The 16,653-nt window shown below is 52.8% G+C and overlaps 4 protein-coding genes across 4 annotated transcripts; 3 read left to right on the forward strand and 1 right to left on the reverse strand.

Annotated features, from left to right (window-relative positions):
* Positions 1-13: 13 nt before the first annotated feature.
* On the reverse strand, positions 14-1,139 carry ALTATR162_LOCUS10027 (uncharacterized protein; the record flags this gene model as incomplete). Its single annotated transcript, XM_043317663.1, has 2 exons — positions 14-739; positions 792-1,139. 2 exons carry the CDS (start codon positions 1,137-1,139, stop codon positions 14-16), a joined length of 1,074 nt encoding a protein of 357 aa, XP_043173598.1.
* Positions 1,140-1,468: 329 nt separating this feature from the next.
* ALTATR162_LOCUS10028 (uncharacterized protein) lies at positions 1,469-4,294 on the forward strand (the record flags this gene model as incomplete). Its single annotated transcript, XM_043317664.1, has 3 exons — positions 1,469-3,290; positions 3,358-3,705; positions 3,759-4,294. 3 exons carry the CDS (start codon positions 1,469-1,471, stop codon positions 4,292-4,294), a joined length of 2,706 nt encoding a protein of 901 aa, XP_043173599.1.
* A 1,830-nt stretch (positions 4,295-6,124) lies between these two features.
* Positions 6,125-10,456, forward strand: ALTATR162_LOCUS10029 (uncharacterized protein; the record flags this gene model as incomplete). The annotated part of the gene is made up of 4 exons (XM_043317665.1): positions 6,125-6,379; positions 6,469-6,950; positions 9,640-9,673; positions 9,728-10,456. The coding sequence occupies 4 exons, from the start codon at positions 6,125-6,127 to the stop codon at positions 10,454-10,456; spliced, it is 1,500 nt and encodes a 499-aa protein (XP_043173600.1).
* A 3,049-nt stretch (positions 10,457-13,505) lies between these two features.
* Positions 13,506-14,719, forward strand: ALTATR162_LOCUS10030 (uncharacterized protein; the record flags this gene model as incomplete). The annotated part of the gene is made up of 2 exons (XM_043317666.1): positions 13,506-13,952; positions 14,003-14,719. The coding sequence occupies 2 exons, from the start codon at positions 13,506-13,508 to the stop codon at positions 14,717-14,719; spliced, it is 1,164 nt and encodes a 387-aa protein (XP_043173601.1).
* Positions 14,720-16,653: the final 1,934 nt, after the last annotated feature.

Below are 16,653 nucleotides of genomic sequence, written 5' to 3' on the forward strand. Positions count from 1 at the left end.
ACCACGGATCTAGTCACTGAATGTTGCCCTTGTTCACTACGAAGGCTTCCAGCGCAGAAATGGCAGCCCATAACCTATTCTCTGCCTCCCTGAACACGACACTCCTTGGCCCGTAGAAGACCTCGTCAGCAACCTCCTCGGGATGCCTGGGCAAGCAATGCATGAAGCTCCAGTTGTCCTTGGCACCACCACGTTTCGCCAGCTCAGAGGTGATCTGGAAGCCCGAGAAGGCCTTGAGACGCTTCGCGGTCTCCTCTTCCTGGCCCATGGACACCCAAGTATCTGTCACGAGAATATCGGCGTTCTTGATGGCTTCTTCAGGCGTGTTGGTTTCAAAGAGCTTGCCGGGGTGGGGAGAGGTTTGGGCTGCGTGGGAGATTACTTCGCGCATTGCTTTGGGAATCTCATAGCCAGGAGGGGTTGCGACGGCGATGTCTATGCCTAGTTTTGTCGCGCCAATAGCCAAATCGAAGAGGACATTGTTGGCGTCTCCTATCCATGCAATCTTGAGCCCCTCGAGACCGAGAGAAGTAGAGGATGTGGAGGGGTATATCTCGGCCATGGTGAGTAGGTCGGCGATGATTTGGAGGGGGTGGTAGAGGTCGGATAGGGCGTTTATGACGGGGACGCTCGAGTGCTTTGCAAGGTCGGCGACATCTGAATGGGGGCCGACGCGGGCAACGATTGCGGCGGTCATGCTGGAGAGGACGAGCGAAGTGTCGTAGAGAGATTCATTGACCTGGGAAGCGTCTTGTCAGCGGGCATAGTGGGGGTAGCAAGGTCTGCCATACACCGAGTTGTATGTCGTCCTTGCCCAAGAACATTGGAGAGCCTCCGAATGCCGCGATGGCGCCTTCTGTCGAAACCCTCGTGCGCGTACTGCGCTTGCTGAAGGTCATTGCTACTGTCTTACCCGCCAATGCCCCGCGCATCGAATGCGGCACCTCACCTGTCTGCTTGATGGCAGTCTTGTGTTGGTGTGCATTTTGGACGAGCGTAGTGAGCTCGGCAGGCGTGAGATCTGCTATGGAGAGGAGATGTCGGGGTGCGAATGGCGATGTCGGAGGTGTAGCTGGTGAAGTAGAGTAGCATCGGCGCAAGCTTCGTAGAGCAGCGGGGGAGGGACGGAAAGCGGGCATGTTGCTTCAATTGCGTGTCTGAAGGCTGGATGGCGTGAGTTGAAGACTTTATGTAGTCGCAAACACAATGAATTGAGTCACACGCGTTATCGTGAGTCGAATGAATTATTGCTGTCAAACGGCACTAGAGACGTGACGCATGTGGGTGGAGAATGCTGGGGTCGAGGCTAGCGGCCGCGGCAGGCACGGACACACGTCGCTACCAGGCCTCTTATCCGGCGCCCAGCGAGTGGCTGAGTTCATGACGAGATGGACAACGTCAACCAACACCAACCTGCTCTCCGTCCTTGTTTCCTTTCACCTCGACCTGCATCAACACGCCGCATGTCATGTCCGTCGCCTGGACCCCCCTACGCCTGAAGATTGAGGAGGAGAACGTCGAGCAGCAGTGGGGCTCCAGCGCCAACACCCGCACGTCTAGTTCGAGACCGGCCTCGCACAAGTCTGCCCGCTCGTCGCGCTCAGCCCGCTCCCACCAATCCAGTCGAACCACAGAGCAGACGCCGCTGCTGTCGCAACAAGACCGAGATGACCACGAAAGACCAGATGAAGACGAGACGACACCCGCGACACGTTCGTTGCTGCGATCGTTGAGCGCCGGCTCAGACAAGAGTGGCAGTGGCAAAGTCCCGCTGTGGAGGAAGCGATGGCCGAGCATACTGGCTCTCGTCCTGCTATGTCTGCTCGTTGTCTTCATCATGCTCGGCTTCCTTGCCAAGGAAAGCATCGAAGAGTACTCCATGCAGGCAGCCGACTTCAAGCCCACCAAGCTCTCCATGGACGGGTTGACGGAGCATGGCGCCAAGGTGCACATACAAGGAGACTTTACAATGAACGCGAGCAAAGTGAAGAAACAGAGCGCGCGCAATCTCGGCCGCTTCGGCACATGGATTGCAAAGGAGGCTGAGACTGGGCCCTTTGATGCCGACGTCTACTTGCCCGAGTACGGCAACGTCTTGATTGGCACGGCCAAGATACCTGCAATCAAAGTGAACATCAGGAACGGGCACACGACGCATGTGTCATTTATTGCGACTGTACAACCCGGGTCCCCCGACGGTATTCGCAATGTCGCCAACGACTGGATCGATGGTCGACTAGGGCAGATACGGCTCAAGGGCAAGGCTGAAGTTCCTTTGAAGTCGGGATTGATCAATATTGGCAAGCAGCTCGTTGAGCAGTCCATGGTCTTCCAGGGAGGCGATATTCCAACACTTCCTCATTACAACATCACAAAGCTCAACCTTGGCAAGGCTAAGCATGGTCAGAAGGGACTTGGCGCCGACGCCTCCGTCGTCGTGCAAAACGACTTCCCTGTCCAGATCACGCTGCCTCCAGTGGCTGTCGATGTTGGCATTGAGGGCTGCTCAGCATCCGACAAGCACATCATGCTTGGAACTGCTCAAACTGATCAACTTGAGATCAAACCCAACTCAGACGTCAAGGTCGATGTCACCGGCATTGTCGACAAGCTCTCAGATCCATTGACCCAAGTCTGCCCCAACTCGGCCAAGTCTCCGCTTGACGCTTTCTTGGGCGACTACATGAAGGGCCAAGACGCGACTATCTACATCAACTGCTGCAAGTTCCCTGACCCAGCTACACCCGACTGGGCTCGTGAGCTGCTCAAGGACATTACCGTCCCAGTTCCCTTCGCCGGAAAGTCCATGGGAAACATGATCAAGAACTTCTCTCTAGCCGACATGCACTTCAGTCTGCCCAACCCATTTGCTGAACCTGGCACACCTGGAGCTCGTCCCAAGATTTCTGGTATTGTCAATGTCGATATCGGACTACCGCATGAGATGAACTTCCCCGTCGATGTCACTCAAGTCAAAGCCGATGCTGACATCTACTACCACAAGAAGAAGCTTGGAAAAATGAACTTGGAAAAGTGGCAAAAGGCAAACTCCACTCGTGTTGAAGGACATGGCTCAGATGGGCCGTCTCTCCTCGTTCAGTCCGTCATCAAGGACGCACCCATCGAAATCCTCGACGACGACCTCTTTAGTGAAGTCGTGCAGGCTCTGCTTTTCGGCGGCAAATCGGTTTTGATGGATCTCAAGGCTGCAGTCAGCATTGGCGTGGATACGCCCATGGGCAAACTCGCAGTGCGAGGAATTCCGGCGCAAGGTGTCGTACCAGTCAAACGTTCGTAACCAGTTCGTGATCCAAGTTTGGCCGCGTCTCCTGCATTTAGCTAACTTTCGGCGTTCAGCAATTGGCCACGGAAAAGACACTCAACCCGGCGATGGTGAAGATGAGGCGAGCAAAATCAATGTGCAGGTCGGCAATCTGTCCATCTCAGACACTTCGCCTACCTCTCTTACGATCACGGCCCTGGTCAACTTTACAAACCCTTCAAAATACTCCGCAACGGTCCCCTACTTCAACATCAACATTTTGGCCAACGGCTCCCACATCGGCAGTGCAACGGTTAAAGATATGGAAGTCTCTCCTGGTAACAACACAAACAAGCTCGCATCCGTTCTTTGGGATCCTTATACGTATGGTGGCGAAGAGGGAAAGAAGATCGGTGCAGAACTACTCTCCCAGTACATCTCTGGTACGTCCATGCTAATCATTGCATCCGTCAAAACAAGCTAATGCCAATGACAGGCTACAACACCACTATAACTGTCCAAGCCCATGAGAATTCTGTCCCATCTGTCCCCTATATTGGCCGCCTACTCTCGCAATTTCCAATCGAACGCCCTATGCCGCACATGTCAACACCGAAGAAGCCATGTGATGATGATGATGACTGTGGCGACCCCGAAGATGATGGCAGATCCCACTTTATCCGCGGTACCACCATGCATCTCATCACCAGCACAGCCGTCTTCACTCTTGCGTCGCCTTTCCGTGCTACAACCATGTACATAACTAGCATGGACGCGACGGCCTATTATGAAGGTCATACAGCCGGTAAAATCATCTACGACCTCCCTTTCGCTGTACCTCCCGGCCTCTCCGAATCTCCGCGCTTACCCGTCGACTGGTCGTTTGGTAGCCTCGGATACGAGGCTATTAAGAGAGCACTTGGTGGACAACTAAAGCTTAGCGCTTTCGCGTATGTGGGCGTCCGCATCGGAGAATGGCGAGAGAACATTTGGTTTCAAGGTGGCAAAATTGGAGCAAACGTCCGTCTTTGAGGCTCTAGAATGGTTTGGGTATAGATGTCCTGGCGAGATGAGGGGTTTGCATTCGTGTGTATACTTGAATATGTTGAGCAGAATGGGAAAGATAGTACACGCCTGGTAGCGTTGGGTAGATCTGTAGGGCAGTGGCGGCGTTTAGGGTCTTGAGATTGCAACCATCCCGCTTTTGATGTAGTAATATGACATATTTCTCCTTTGTCCAGATTCTTGTTCTGATTCCCGATGTTTTCCCGCTTTGCAAGCGAAATCTTATGTTGGTTTAGGAAAATGGTTCTGTTGGTCTTTAAGTCTGGTACGGTACCCGCACTGTCCAGTCACAGACGCACCCCCTCATGGCGCCCTTCACACGTCCTTCGTTACGAAGTGTTTCGCAGCATTTTTTGGTTCCGAGTAATAGGGGATGTCACAATGTCATCCTAGCGTAGGGACCGTTTGTACTAGTAGACGAACGATAACCAAGTTCTCGCTCCGCGGCTCCAGCCTCTTTAAACAAAGTATTCCAGGCAAGACTTCCTAGTCGTGGGTTTCGACGTGCATGCGGCAAGGCGTACATTCAGCCAAACTATACTTCAACATTTGGAAACGCGCTAATGCAATGGTACCAGGTTGGGATAGGGGCAAAGGGTCTACCGCTTATGCTTGCTAACTTCGAGACGAGCTGAGGTCGCAAACGCCCAAAGAGCCCTCGGAGTGATGACTGAGCCGACAAGTGATGAGAGCCTCGAAAAGCAAGAGTCGCTGCTCACGCACTTGTATTTATCCCTCAGGTCTCAAATTCCGGGTGTTTCGACATAAGCTGATGTGTTCACCGTAGAATATAATAACTGCCTCATTACTGCGAATACCCAAGTTGAGCGATCGAGGAATTCCATATGTTCCTCCTCGTAAATGTGAGTTGTCGATTCGATCGTCGATTCGATCGTCGATCGTTCTCGAACTCAATCGCCCATTGTTTTTACCTTGCTGCAAATCAGCCATGTGGACAGCTTATTAGCCGGAACATGCCGAACCGCTAGTTGCCAAGATGCATGCCCATGGTAGGCGAAGTGGAAGCTGCTGGAACCACAAACCAGTCGGCGATGACCGTATGCTGGATAGGTCCAGGTGCTGAGGGAAGTACTGCCAGATGTGTCACCACCTAAACGTGATTGGGTTTAGCATATCAGCTCGTGGCCGTGGCCGACAGTGATAGGTCTAGGAATGCTTGCCCGTCACCAAAATTTCCCTCCCCGCGTATCGAACTTTGGTGTGCATTTGCGTCAACGTCACGGTACTCTGCAACAAGGGAACGACAGCTTCGTCTCACACCGTCGGAAGGCGGGCTTCGCGTACTTCAACTGCAATGAATGGACCTTCTAGACCGTCATCCCTAGCGCAAATCGTATGATTCTGCTGGGCGCTGCAAGGTTACAAAGAGATTTGGCCATTCAGGTGGCGGATATCATAGCTGCAATAGAGGCTATGGGAAAGTCTTGTTACATGGTCCTGGCTGCAGCTGAAGTTTTTGGTGCGATACAGGCTGTTGCTTCTCCGCCAACTTTGCTTGCCGTCCCGTACTCCGAAGCTTCTAGGCACAGCACAACCAAGCTTGCGACATCGTCCAGGAGCAGGCAAAAGCCGGTGAATCGCCTGCTGATCGTTCGATATTCTGCTTTCACCCGATTACTGGCTGCGATCACCAACTAGGATACCAAGGTAGGGCTGTGAACAGGGGGGTCAGAGAAACGAATAGGCCTTTCGATATATACCTCCATATGGCATCGCCCAAAACTGAGTGACTAGTAATAAACGTCCTACACAATTCTACAGTCGCGATACACCAAGATGGACTTCTCCAACCTGCCTGCCTTCCCCATGGCTGCGAACAACCCAATGTACTCTCCCAACAGCGACGCCTTTCCATCACCGGACGAAATCGACGCATACCTCACCGACGCGTATCCCGTACCGTCCGACTATGCTTTCAATAGCTACGGCAGCAGGCATAACTCATGTTTCAGTCGTCCCACCAAACCAGCGGACACTGATATGAATTGGAGCGCACCAGTACCCAACAGCTACATCAACACACCGTCGCTTGTCAACACAACTAGCGCAGTCTCCAAACCTCCTCTAAACGCATGGCCAAATTACAACCCCTCCCCCTGGGCTGTCCAGCCGACTTCCAGCATACCTACACGGCATCCGATATCCCTAGCGGCTTTGCCTCGAACCCCTCCCCCTTGCCAACCCCCTCTAGCAACGGCAGCCCAACATCCTCGTCACCAATCGCGACGCACCACCCCTCCCCTGAAGACACCAGTCTCAAGCCGCCTCCCCCACGCAAGCGAGGCCGTCCCCGTCTGCACCGCCCCGTCTCGGATCCCTCAGCGACCACCATCACTGCCAACAGAGTCACCCGAACACAGTGCATGCCCCACACTGAAGTCGAGCGCAAGTATCGTGAGAAGCTCAATGCGGAGCTAGAGCGACTACGCAGGGCGGTACCCATGTTGCCGCAATGCGATGGTACGGATGTGGGCGCGGTGAAACCTAGCAAGAGTATGGTGCTTGCAGTTGCTATTGACTATATCAAAGAGTTGGAGAGACAGCGAGATGCGGCCGTCGAAGAGGTGGAGAGGCTGGGGGGCAAAATGAGGTTCGCAAGGACGTCAGTTAGGAAAAGGGAGGGTAGAGATGTTTGAGCGGGCGGCGCTGGGTTTGCTGTGGTGTGGAAGGAGATGGATATACATCCACCTTTGAGTTTACGATATTTTATGAGGAGCAGAGGGAGGGCTGCCTACATGCTACATGCTAGCATGTTCACGATCTTGAACCCAATTCAGCAGACCCAGGGCCGCCATGTAATATTCGGATGCAGTATTAGATACCCCGAGTAATGTTTCGATGGATGGGAGGTGCTTCTGTAACGATGGAATTGCAGGTAGAGGTAACAGTCTACTACCAGCAAATACATTGTGTTTGTCGATCTTCTGATGTTTCAAGTAGAAAACATCAAGGCAAGGATTCTAAGAAGCGATTTCTCAGTCACCTGCTGTATTTGTATACTTTTCCCATAGGCTATATTCTGCTGGGAAATAGCGATAGTTGGTACAAGGCGGGTTGTATCTACTGAGTTGTATCCCAATGCCAAATCTTACTTCAAGGTACCTGGAAATCCTATATACTATGAACGTACTACTGATACGTATTGCATTTGTGAGACATACAGTCTTAGAGCCACAAACTTCATCATGTGCTACCACTCGTTGTCTCACCTTATGGTTGAACGCTGAAATATTTCGTAGTATACTTGACCTACCTCCTAATTCTTCTACATATCCTTATTTCTCCTTCACTAGGCTATACTTGCCCCTGGACTTGTAGTACGTCAAACTCAAGAGAACTTATTTCATGCAAGTCGCTGACTGTTCCAGCACGGAGCGAGGATCTGCCTAGTAGTAAAGACAGTAGTAAGAGACTAGTAACAAGCAGTTAGTAGTCAGAGATTCAATGTATGTAGGCGACGTTGATTCGTGCATCCAGAGTAAGACTGCTACCTCGTTTAGTCCCACTTGTGCAAGCCCTCCAACTAAGCCTACCAATCGGTACTATTCCTTGAGGGTATCCATCCTAACATGCATCACATGGCTACGCCTCCAACAAGCGAAAGTTGACACATAAACATCTAACCCAAACAGTCTCCCTACCTCTTTGTAGTAAAGCTACGTGGGCTGAAGCAAAGTGCTTTGCAGTGAGATTTTTGTTTAGGCAGCAATACCAGGTAATCAAATAAGCACCACTCTGTGGTAGATGAGTTGCAGCTGGGGCTAGCGAGATGTGGCTGCGCGCACAGAGCAGTGTTTGTGAAAATGGGTGGAAGAGTGGTAAAGCGGCGAGTAGACTCTAATCAGACGTAAAGGAAGCAAGAACGTTAAATTAGAATTATGGAAAGTGGAGTGAGTATGCAAGAAATCGTGGGGGGGAAAACTGTTGATGTGCAATCGGGTTTGGTTTGTGAGATCCACGCGTTCGCCCCCCTCCTCAGGGCTCCATCTTTTCCCCTCTCTCCCCCTCACTAGCGCACGTCGCTCGTAATCCACGCACGTTAGGAGTTTGCTCGGCGCAAACCACATCATTCTCACACCACCATCCCGCAGCACCTTGATGGCACTTGAGATTGCCGAACGAGATGAGGCGGGGAACCTGGTGTTGGAGTATGTTGCTGAGGCGCAGGGGAGGAGAGTTGACGTAATTGTATGTCGCATGCACATTTCCAAGGCTGTCTATCAGACCTGGCTTGCGATTCGAGCTTCAATTCTAGTACCTGGATTAACAAACCTGGATCGAAGTCACGGTTCAACACATGAAAATAAAGCCAACGTATACTTTTGCTAACACAACACCCACCTCGTTCTAGTACCCCAAAGAAGCGAAAAGCTATGCGCAACGCGTTCTGGATATTTTCTTGCCAGCGGGCTATCCGCAGAGTGTGACGGAGGATTATGTTCATTACCAGATTTACGTAAGTTTCACTGAAGTCTTTCCTATTTCGACGACCGCTCGAATCGTGGGATGATGGGTAGGAAGCTGATAAGACGATGCGGCGCAGGACTCGCTCCAGGCGTTCTCATCTTCGATTGCGGGGATGCTGGCGTCGAGAGCTGTGCTGGAAGGTATGTTTCATGCACATCACGATATATGCCCCTTGTCTTTTTCCGTTCAGTCATTGTGTGGATCTACTGCTGTGCGTGGTCGACAAGGCTATATGTTGAACTCAAGAGATGGAGAATCATGCATCGCAAGCGCCAAACATGGCGGTACCCCATCACGATCATACGATAAGGAAAACTCGTTTTCACGCACATCTAACACCTATTACCCAGGCGTTGGCGTAGGTGACTCAACTGCCTCCCCCACCTCAGCACTCCTCCTCTCTGTGCTCCAAGAGTCAACTGGCCGCATCGCCACAATCCTCTTCGCACACCGTCTCGGCACAGCCCTTGAGCCAGAGTGCAAAATGTTCCGCTTGGCTGCAGACGTCTTCAATGATACAGCGATGATTCTCGATTGCTTGTCGCCTGCTTTCCCCAAACCTATCCGCGTGGCTGTGTTGAGCTTTTCGAGTTGCTTGAGGGCGTTGTGTGGAGTTTGTGCGGGCAGTGCAAAAGCGAGTTTGAGTGCGCATTTTGCGAGAAAGGGAAATCTGGGAGAGGTCAATGCTGTGAGTTTGCTATTTCTGTATTGTCTATAACACAAGTTCTTGCTCCTCATCTTCTCGTGTAAACGACGTTATCTGCAGTGGGGGGCGGATGAACATGTGTGCTAACTCATTTTTATTTTATTTAGAAAGACTCCAGTCAGGAGACTGTGATCTCTTTACTTGGCATGCTTGTAAGTATCTTTAAATATCTTCACCATTGGTGAAGTGACTGACAGACCATCTAGGCGGGCAGCCTTGTGGTATCGCATATAACCTCACCTTTCGCGACGTGGAGCACACTCGTCTTTCTTCTTGCTATACACCTAGCCACCAACTATGCCGCGGTAAAAGCAGTCAGCATGAACTCGCTCAACAGACAACGGGCCAACATTCTCTTCAGCAACATGCTTCAACATGGCGTCATCCTAAGCCCAAGCGAAGTTTCCAAACGCGAAAGGATCTTCCATAGAGGTGACGTACTGCGCTGGTCTGACGATGGATTACTCGGACAATGTAAGATTGGCGTATCTCTCCAGGATTTGCTAGGCCGAATTGGTGAAGAAAATACACAGACTGGCTCACTCACGCTTCGCGCTATTCAAATCTCCGAACTGCTAGCCGTCTTCACCGGCGAGGCATACATAACATGTCCCGCCGCATCCGCTGCCGACATCTCAATCGTACTGAAAGCAGGATGTGGACCGAATGATCAGCTCAAAGCATGGGCGCACGCACTGTTGCTTGCGAAGAGAGCCCGAGATGGCAAAGGACACTCGGGTAACAAGCCCGATACAGCATCAGCACCGCCCAAGGATCGCCTGATTGCTGAGCTGAGGCAGACGTTGGAGGACGTCCGGGCCATGTTTGACAAGTATGGGGATGAGATGAGGGGGAAGGGATGGGATCTAGATGCTGCTGCGATGGAGACGAGGGCCGGGACACGGTTGCAGATTGCCATTCAACAAGTCGGATGACGAGGTATTTTCGACATGAACTGCCTTGCACAAAAGCCGTGAAACGAACGACGTGAAGAACACCAAGGGAACACCCAGAACACCAATCTTGTTGGGGAGACAGGTAACCCGGTTGAAGCGCTCGCGTGTTGCAGGCTGTCGTGGGATCCAGGTCAAACGGTGCTCGGTAATGGCGTCAGCAGGTTGACTCATCTACAGCCGCATGGGATCGGCACCAGCATGTACCGCTGGCCCTATGTTTGAAGCAGTTTGATGACCACCAGCATATCTTTTACCATTTTTCTTTTTTCTCTCACACACACTTTGCCAGCGCAGAGACATCAGTGCATCGCTCAAACAGTGGTTACGATCCACTTCGGTCCGGTTTCATGTATACCTGGCGTCTCTTCGGCGAGCGGTCGCCGGTTCCGAAGTAATCAATGCTGGCGTCCAAGCTCAACACCACACAATGTGGAGTGTGGACAGGCAATGCTGTGCGAAGAATGGAAACTAAGGCTAAATGCCATGAGTCTCGTGATTGCTCAAACCATGTAACAATGCTAGCACCAGCTTCACATGTGTGAAGATTTGTACAGACTCAACGTAGGGAAGCTGGTCCCGAGAGTGTGGTCGTTGGGGCTCTAACAAGCAAAAAACCCGCACATTACGGACGCCACCGTGCAAGGAGAAGACATGTCGTTCCGACATAGCTGAGGCTCGAACAGCAGAGACTCGGCCAAGTTAGCATGTGGTTTCATCGATCGCGGTCCTCCGGCAGACGTGGGATGCGGCTAAAAAACGAAACCCCACGAAGCGGTGAAGCGGGTGAATCAATCGAATACGCGAGCAAAAGTAATCCACTGGCTGCGTCATGTTGTGTTCCTGAGGCTCCGAGCTTTTTTTTTTGTTGGCGGCTCAAAATTTTCGGTGCGGATTGTTTTTCGTTGACCGTCGGCGCGTGCTGAGTCGTTGTCCGGCTACTGACGGTGTTGCAACGACAGAGCAGTCCTTCTAGAAGCGCCACAAAGGCAAACTTGCGAAGCACAACAGGGTCGGCGCTTGGAGAAAGCCCGAGATTGAAGCTCAACAGCATGCCACGCTATATTGAATGGGTGAGCGATGTCCGAGTGCAGGCTTGATGGTGGAGTGTTACAAGCGTTACGCTGGCCATACAGGAGGTTGGTGGGAGCGATCCTGGATCGACGGACAAGGCATTTATTGCTGCACTAAGATGCTTCAGGCAAGATTCTAGAAGAGTGAAATCGTTCTGGAAGATTTCTTGGGTTGCACGGTGATGGAATCGCGAAGGAGCAAGGATGAAAGCGGGTGGCCTGATCATGTGGTAGCGCTGAGTGGAACATGAGCAATCCAAACTTGGCGACGATGACGAGTGGTATACACACGTGTACAGAGGGCAACGTTGGTGATTGCGTGAACACTATGTTAAGCACAAAAGAAAGATGGCATGTAGGTTGGCGTGATATGGGTGCGTATAAAGTAGGCGACCTCAGACCCTCTGCTGCCACGGTGCTTGCTAGAGACGTGTGCTAGAATACTAGAGATGCGCCGGCGCATCCCAAGTGGACCATGGTTGGCTGAGGGCAGGTTTGCGTCAGTCCAGGCAGAGATTGGGGAGCACACTTGGAGGATGAGTTTGGCCCCAGGCGTAAGGCCGGGGCCAAGAGTGTGGCCGTGCGGGCTCGCCTGGTGTCAGCCAGTGCAGGCGATGATTGGCGAGGAGGGCATGATCAAGTACCGTTGCGCGCGCACATCACGCGGCAAACAGTGACATTATCGACATGTTGTTACGGAGCGTTGCGCATGGCATTTGGACAAGCAAGTAGGCATTTGGATAAAGCAAGCAAGTAGGCGTTCGGGGACAGATGTAATGGATGGCCCTTCCTTTGTTGTGCAGGCAGAGTCATAGGGTGGATTAGTGGCACGAGTCTAGCTGAGGCCGTCGTATGCGGCGTGCTGGAAGCCTCGCGCGTGTGCGCATTCCATGTCCCTGGGACAGAGAGTGGCAGCACGACAGGCAGTGGCAGTGGCAGAGCCATCGCCATGTGTCTACAAAGGGAAACTGGAGAAGGGTGGACTTCTTTATCAGACAAAAAGGGCCGAGCAAGCAGTGTGTGCGGGAGAGGGCGACGGCAGGCGACGCACAAGGCTGGGGGGCCCAAGGTAATCTATGCACGCAGACTAGTGCCGGGCATCGGAACCAGATGGGGATGGCTCGCGTGAATGGATGAGATAGATAACACAGCCGTGCAGACAGTGTGCGGTGCTACCTACCACGTCGTCGGAAAGCAACGCGTCGCTGGTTCACCATGGCTGATGTCGCAGTTTGTCACGACAGTCACGGCGAGTGACGAGTAAGCAACGGCGCTGAGCATGGCTAGAGGGGGTTAGGGCTTGCGCCGTCCAAAGCGCCCACGAGCATCGGCGTGGCAAAGAGTGGAAAACAGTCGGCGCCAGGGGGCGGTTTCGGCAAGGATGATGATGTGGGCATGCGTCTTCCAGAAGACGACGAGGGCCAATAATGGCGTAGCAGCATGTGGCCGCTTTTACGGGTCCAGGTGCCCTCAGCCATGGGCCCTCGATGCTCCTTCATGGCCAAACCGGTGGTGGGACCTGGCGTGTGCGTCCTGACTGAGCTTTCCGCCCAAGCACTGACCCAAGACTCCCTGACTCTCCACTGCCGCTTGCTCAAAACCACGCTGAGCCGTACCTGTCCATACCCACGTCCTGACGCATATCGGCCTTTCTGTCTCACCACGCCCTCGTCACAGCCCACCGCCCACCGTCTCCGCCCGCCGACCCACCGCCGTCTCTATATACCCGTGCAACTGCTCTCGCCATCGCTTCTGCTTGGTGCCGCCTCACACGCTCAATGCTACCCTCGGATCCATAGTCCTCCACCACCACCACTCTCTCGTCACTAGGTTCGCCCGAACCGAGTGCCGCCAACGCCAAGCTGGCGCAATAAATCCAACTCTGTTCCTGTGAAGGCTTCGATGAGCAGAGCAGGAAAAACGCTCGCCGTGTCTACAAACACTTCTGGAAGAGCGTCATGGTCACACGCAAGCCCGGTAGCCAAACCCTGTCCATACGAACAGACTCGACCGCCCCGTCCTCGCCCACATCATCGCTGGCCGACTTTGATGCCCCCGACGTCAACATGGCCATGACCGACTGCACACCCGCGCCATTGACCGTCTCAATACCCAAAAACATACCCAGTCCCCAATGCCGGAAACCAAACCTGCAGGAGATACTTAGCAACACCGCCCCGCCGCCCTACACTCTCACTTCCTTCATGGCGTTTCTGTCACAGAACCACTGCTTGGAGAACCTCGAATTCACCATGGACGCCTCCCGCTATCGCAAGCACTACTCAAAGATGGTCAACCGCCATCCGGGGAGCCCCATCTCGCCATTGTCCGAGGAGTGTGGCTACGTGCTGATGCTCTGGCGTCGCCTCATTGACGCTTACATCCGCGAGTCCGGCCCACGAGAAGTGAGTGCAACCTGCCTATTTGCCCTCCAACATCCCACTAACAGCCGCAGGTCAACCTCCCCGCTGAAGTCCGCGACCAACTCCTCAGCCTCTCCGACTCTTACGTACCACCCCATCCATCATCGTTGGATAGTGCCGTGGCCAAGATCAATGAGCTCATGGAGGAGAGCGTACTGGTCTCGTTCCTCAACTCAGTCAGCCCACAAAGCGCTCACCCCGCCAGCCACGAGAGCTACGCCGGCAGTAACATCTCTCGGTCATCAACTCGCAGCTACGAAGAGAGAAGTCTCCTTTCCCGCTCATCACAGCCGCCCATGCCTGCGAAACAACGGGCATCGGCACCCTCATCACTCACTTCCGGCTTCATGGCATCTCGTCCCTTCTCCCACTCACGCTTTCACTCTCAGCCCACCTCTTCCGGTCAAGCGCCCACCCGTGTAACCTCTGACTACACTAGTGGTAGCGATGCATTGACCGACGACTCCGGCAGCGCAAGTAGCCCGTCTGGAATGAGCGATCCACTGACCCCTCCTGGCACCCCACCCATGAGCGACTATCCCATGGCCGACTTCCAGCATGCCTACTACGAGACAGGGTCAAATAGTGGCACTCCCAGTCCTCGCAACAGCCGAGGAGACCACAACGGTCTTGCCAATGCTACCAGGGATAGCTGGAAGCGAGTAAGCAGCAAGCTATGGCCCAAGAAAAAGAGCGGCAGCCAGCTCCGAGACGACGAACCAGGTGTTGTTGAGGGTGGTCTCTTCTAAGCCACCTCCATTCAACCTCATCATCTCCACACTCATACCCACATTTCGACATTCAAAAGCAGATACGATCATGAAGATGCAATCAGAGCGATTTGCATCACCTTAACCTTGCATTCTGGGCTGCATAACCACCGGCGTAACTGAATTTCTACACCCGAGTCCACGGGCATGCGAAGGCGCAACTGGCTCACACAACCCGGCGAGGTTGTTTTCGGCATTTTTTCTTCCTCATCAACTTCAAACTACTAGACATTTTGCGAAACGGCGTTGCGAAACTTCCTGGCCACACTTCCTATATCCACTTGCGGTGGCTAGGTCCAGGCGTTACTTTGACGTTGCTTCATCATCAAGAGCATATTCACGAATGACTTACTTGGGCGGACGGTTCTGATTTTCTTCTCTGTATCATTATGGCTACTTTTCACCTTTTCCCCCGGCAGTGGGGAGGCTTTTTCTGTTCATAGGCATGGATGGGGGTGGATTGGAGTAGATACCAAAGCGTCTGAAACGCTAGAATCACGATTGTTACCATGTTGGTCACCAACACGCAAACTTTGTCCCTACGCAGTTTTTGACGTGATGTTTTGGTTTCTACATTGAGCGATGACAAATGGACAGATGATGTTACATCGGATACACTCGTCCGAGGTAAAACTCCGTCGCCGCACTCCGACTTATTCCTTTCTTACCATCAAATTGGAACACGAAGCGCCTCTAACCCGATGCCTTGCATAGGAGCTTTTTGCGTTCATTTGGAACTCCATGTAGATCCTCGCGTAACCTACGCCAAAGCGACAAAGGGAAAGGGATATCCTCAATCAACCTTGTCCTCCGCCGTATTACCGGGACTGCCATCGGTAGTCATACAGGACCAGAAAACTCATTCATTCTCATTTCCACTAGAATACAACTCCGCGGTATCCCTTGCATCCTTTCCCATCCCCTACTTTTACCCGTTGGACTGGAGACGGTGTCCGAAATGCCGGGGGAATTAGCTACTAAATTAGGAAAGCCCTTGATGTGTCTTTCTCCTTCAGCTACGCCATTGATGTGCTTCCCGTGGCCACGGGTTGGGTAAGGGATGCGGTGGTCCCCGAGCGAGGTGCCCGGCGCGAGGACAGTTGGGCGAAGAAGGATGTGAGAGGGAGAAACCGGTGTGTTGGGTTGTGAAACTTGGGGTTGGGGTGGAAGGGGGATGGGAGCGGAGATATTGTTGCGAGGTTGTTGAGACGGATTCCGCTGACGATTGATGTCTTGGTCCAAGTAATATCTCAGGCGTCCATGATAGACCTAGATTCTCTCCTGTTCTATTTTCTTACATGCTGCGTTCTACTCCGGCTCCAAACTACACCAACCAAGGCGTAACTTGCTCATCATCACCCACTCGATCCCGTAGAACCCAAACTCTAATCACGATATCACGTACATAGCACACCGATCAGCCTCGCACCCAGCTCACCAGCACCAACGAGTCGTAACCGAGCCGCCAGCACCCGCTCGCCTACCCCAACATACGGTTTGACATTCTCCATACCATTCCATTCACCATATCCCATAGCCGCGGAATCTCTCCCCTTCCAGAACACGTCGCCCAAGTGTTGCTGCTTGCCCAAAAAAAAATCCTCCTTTCCTGTGTCAACTGCCAGCAACTGTGCCGCAAAGGAAGCGAAAGCGAGTAATGTTGGTGGTGGCGTGGGAGGGATCACGAACTGTGCACAATTCCTTCACTGTGCACGAGGTTTGACGTGTTTTGTTCCCCCTTTTTGACATGCCCTTGAGAAGTTTTGCACGTGGAGTTGCTTTGCATTACCGCTCCGTGGTTTCGGAACACCGATGCGGCGTTGATGAAGATGAGGTAATGGGCTGTGGAGAGTTACATTGGTCCATGTATACGGTATACGATATGCCTCCGATATCTCCCCATGCATTGTCTC

Source organism: Alternaria atra (genome assembly GCF_907166805.1).
Source record: "Alternaria atra isolate CS162 genome assembly, contig: 32, whole genome shotgun sequence".
NCBI classification, from domain to species: Eukaryota; Fungi; Ascomycota; class Dothideomycetes; order Pleosporales; family Pleosporaceae; genus Alternaria; species Alternaria atra.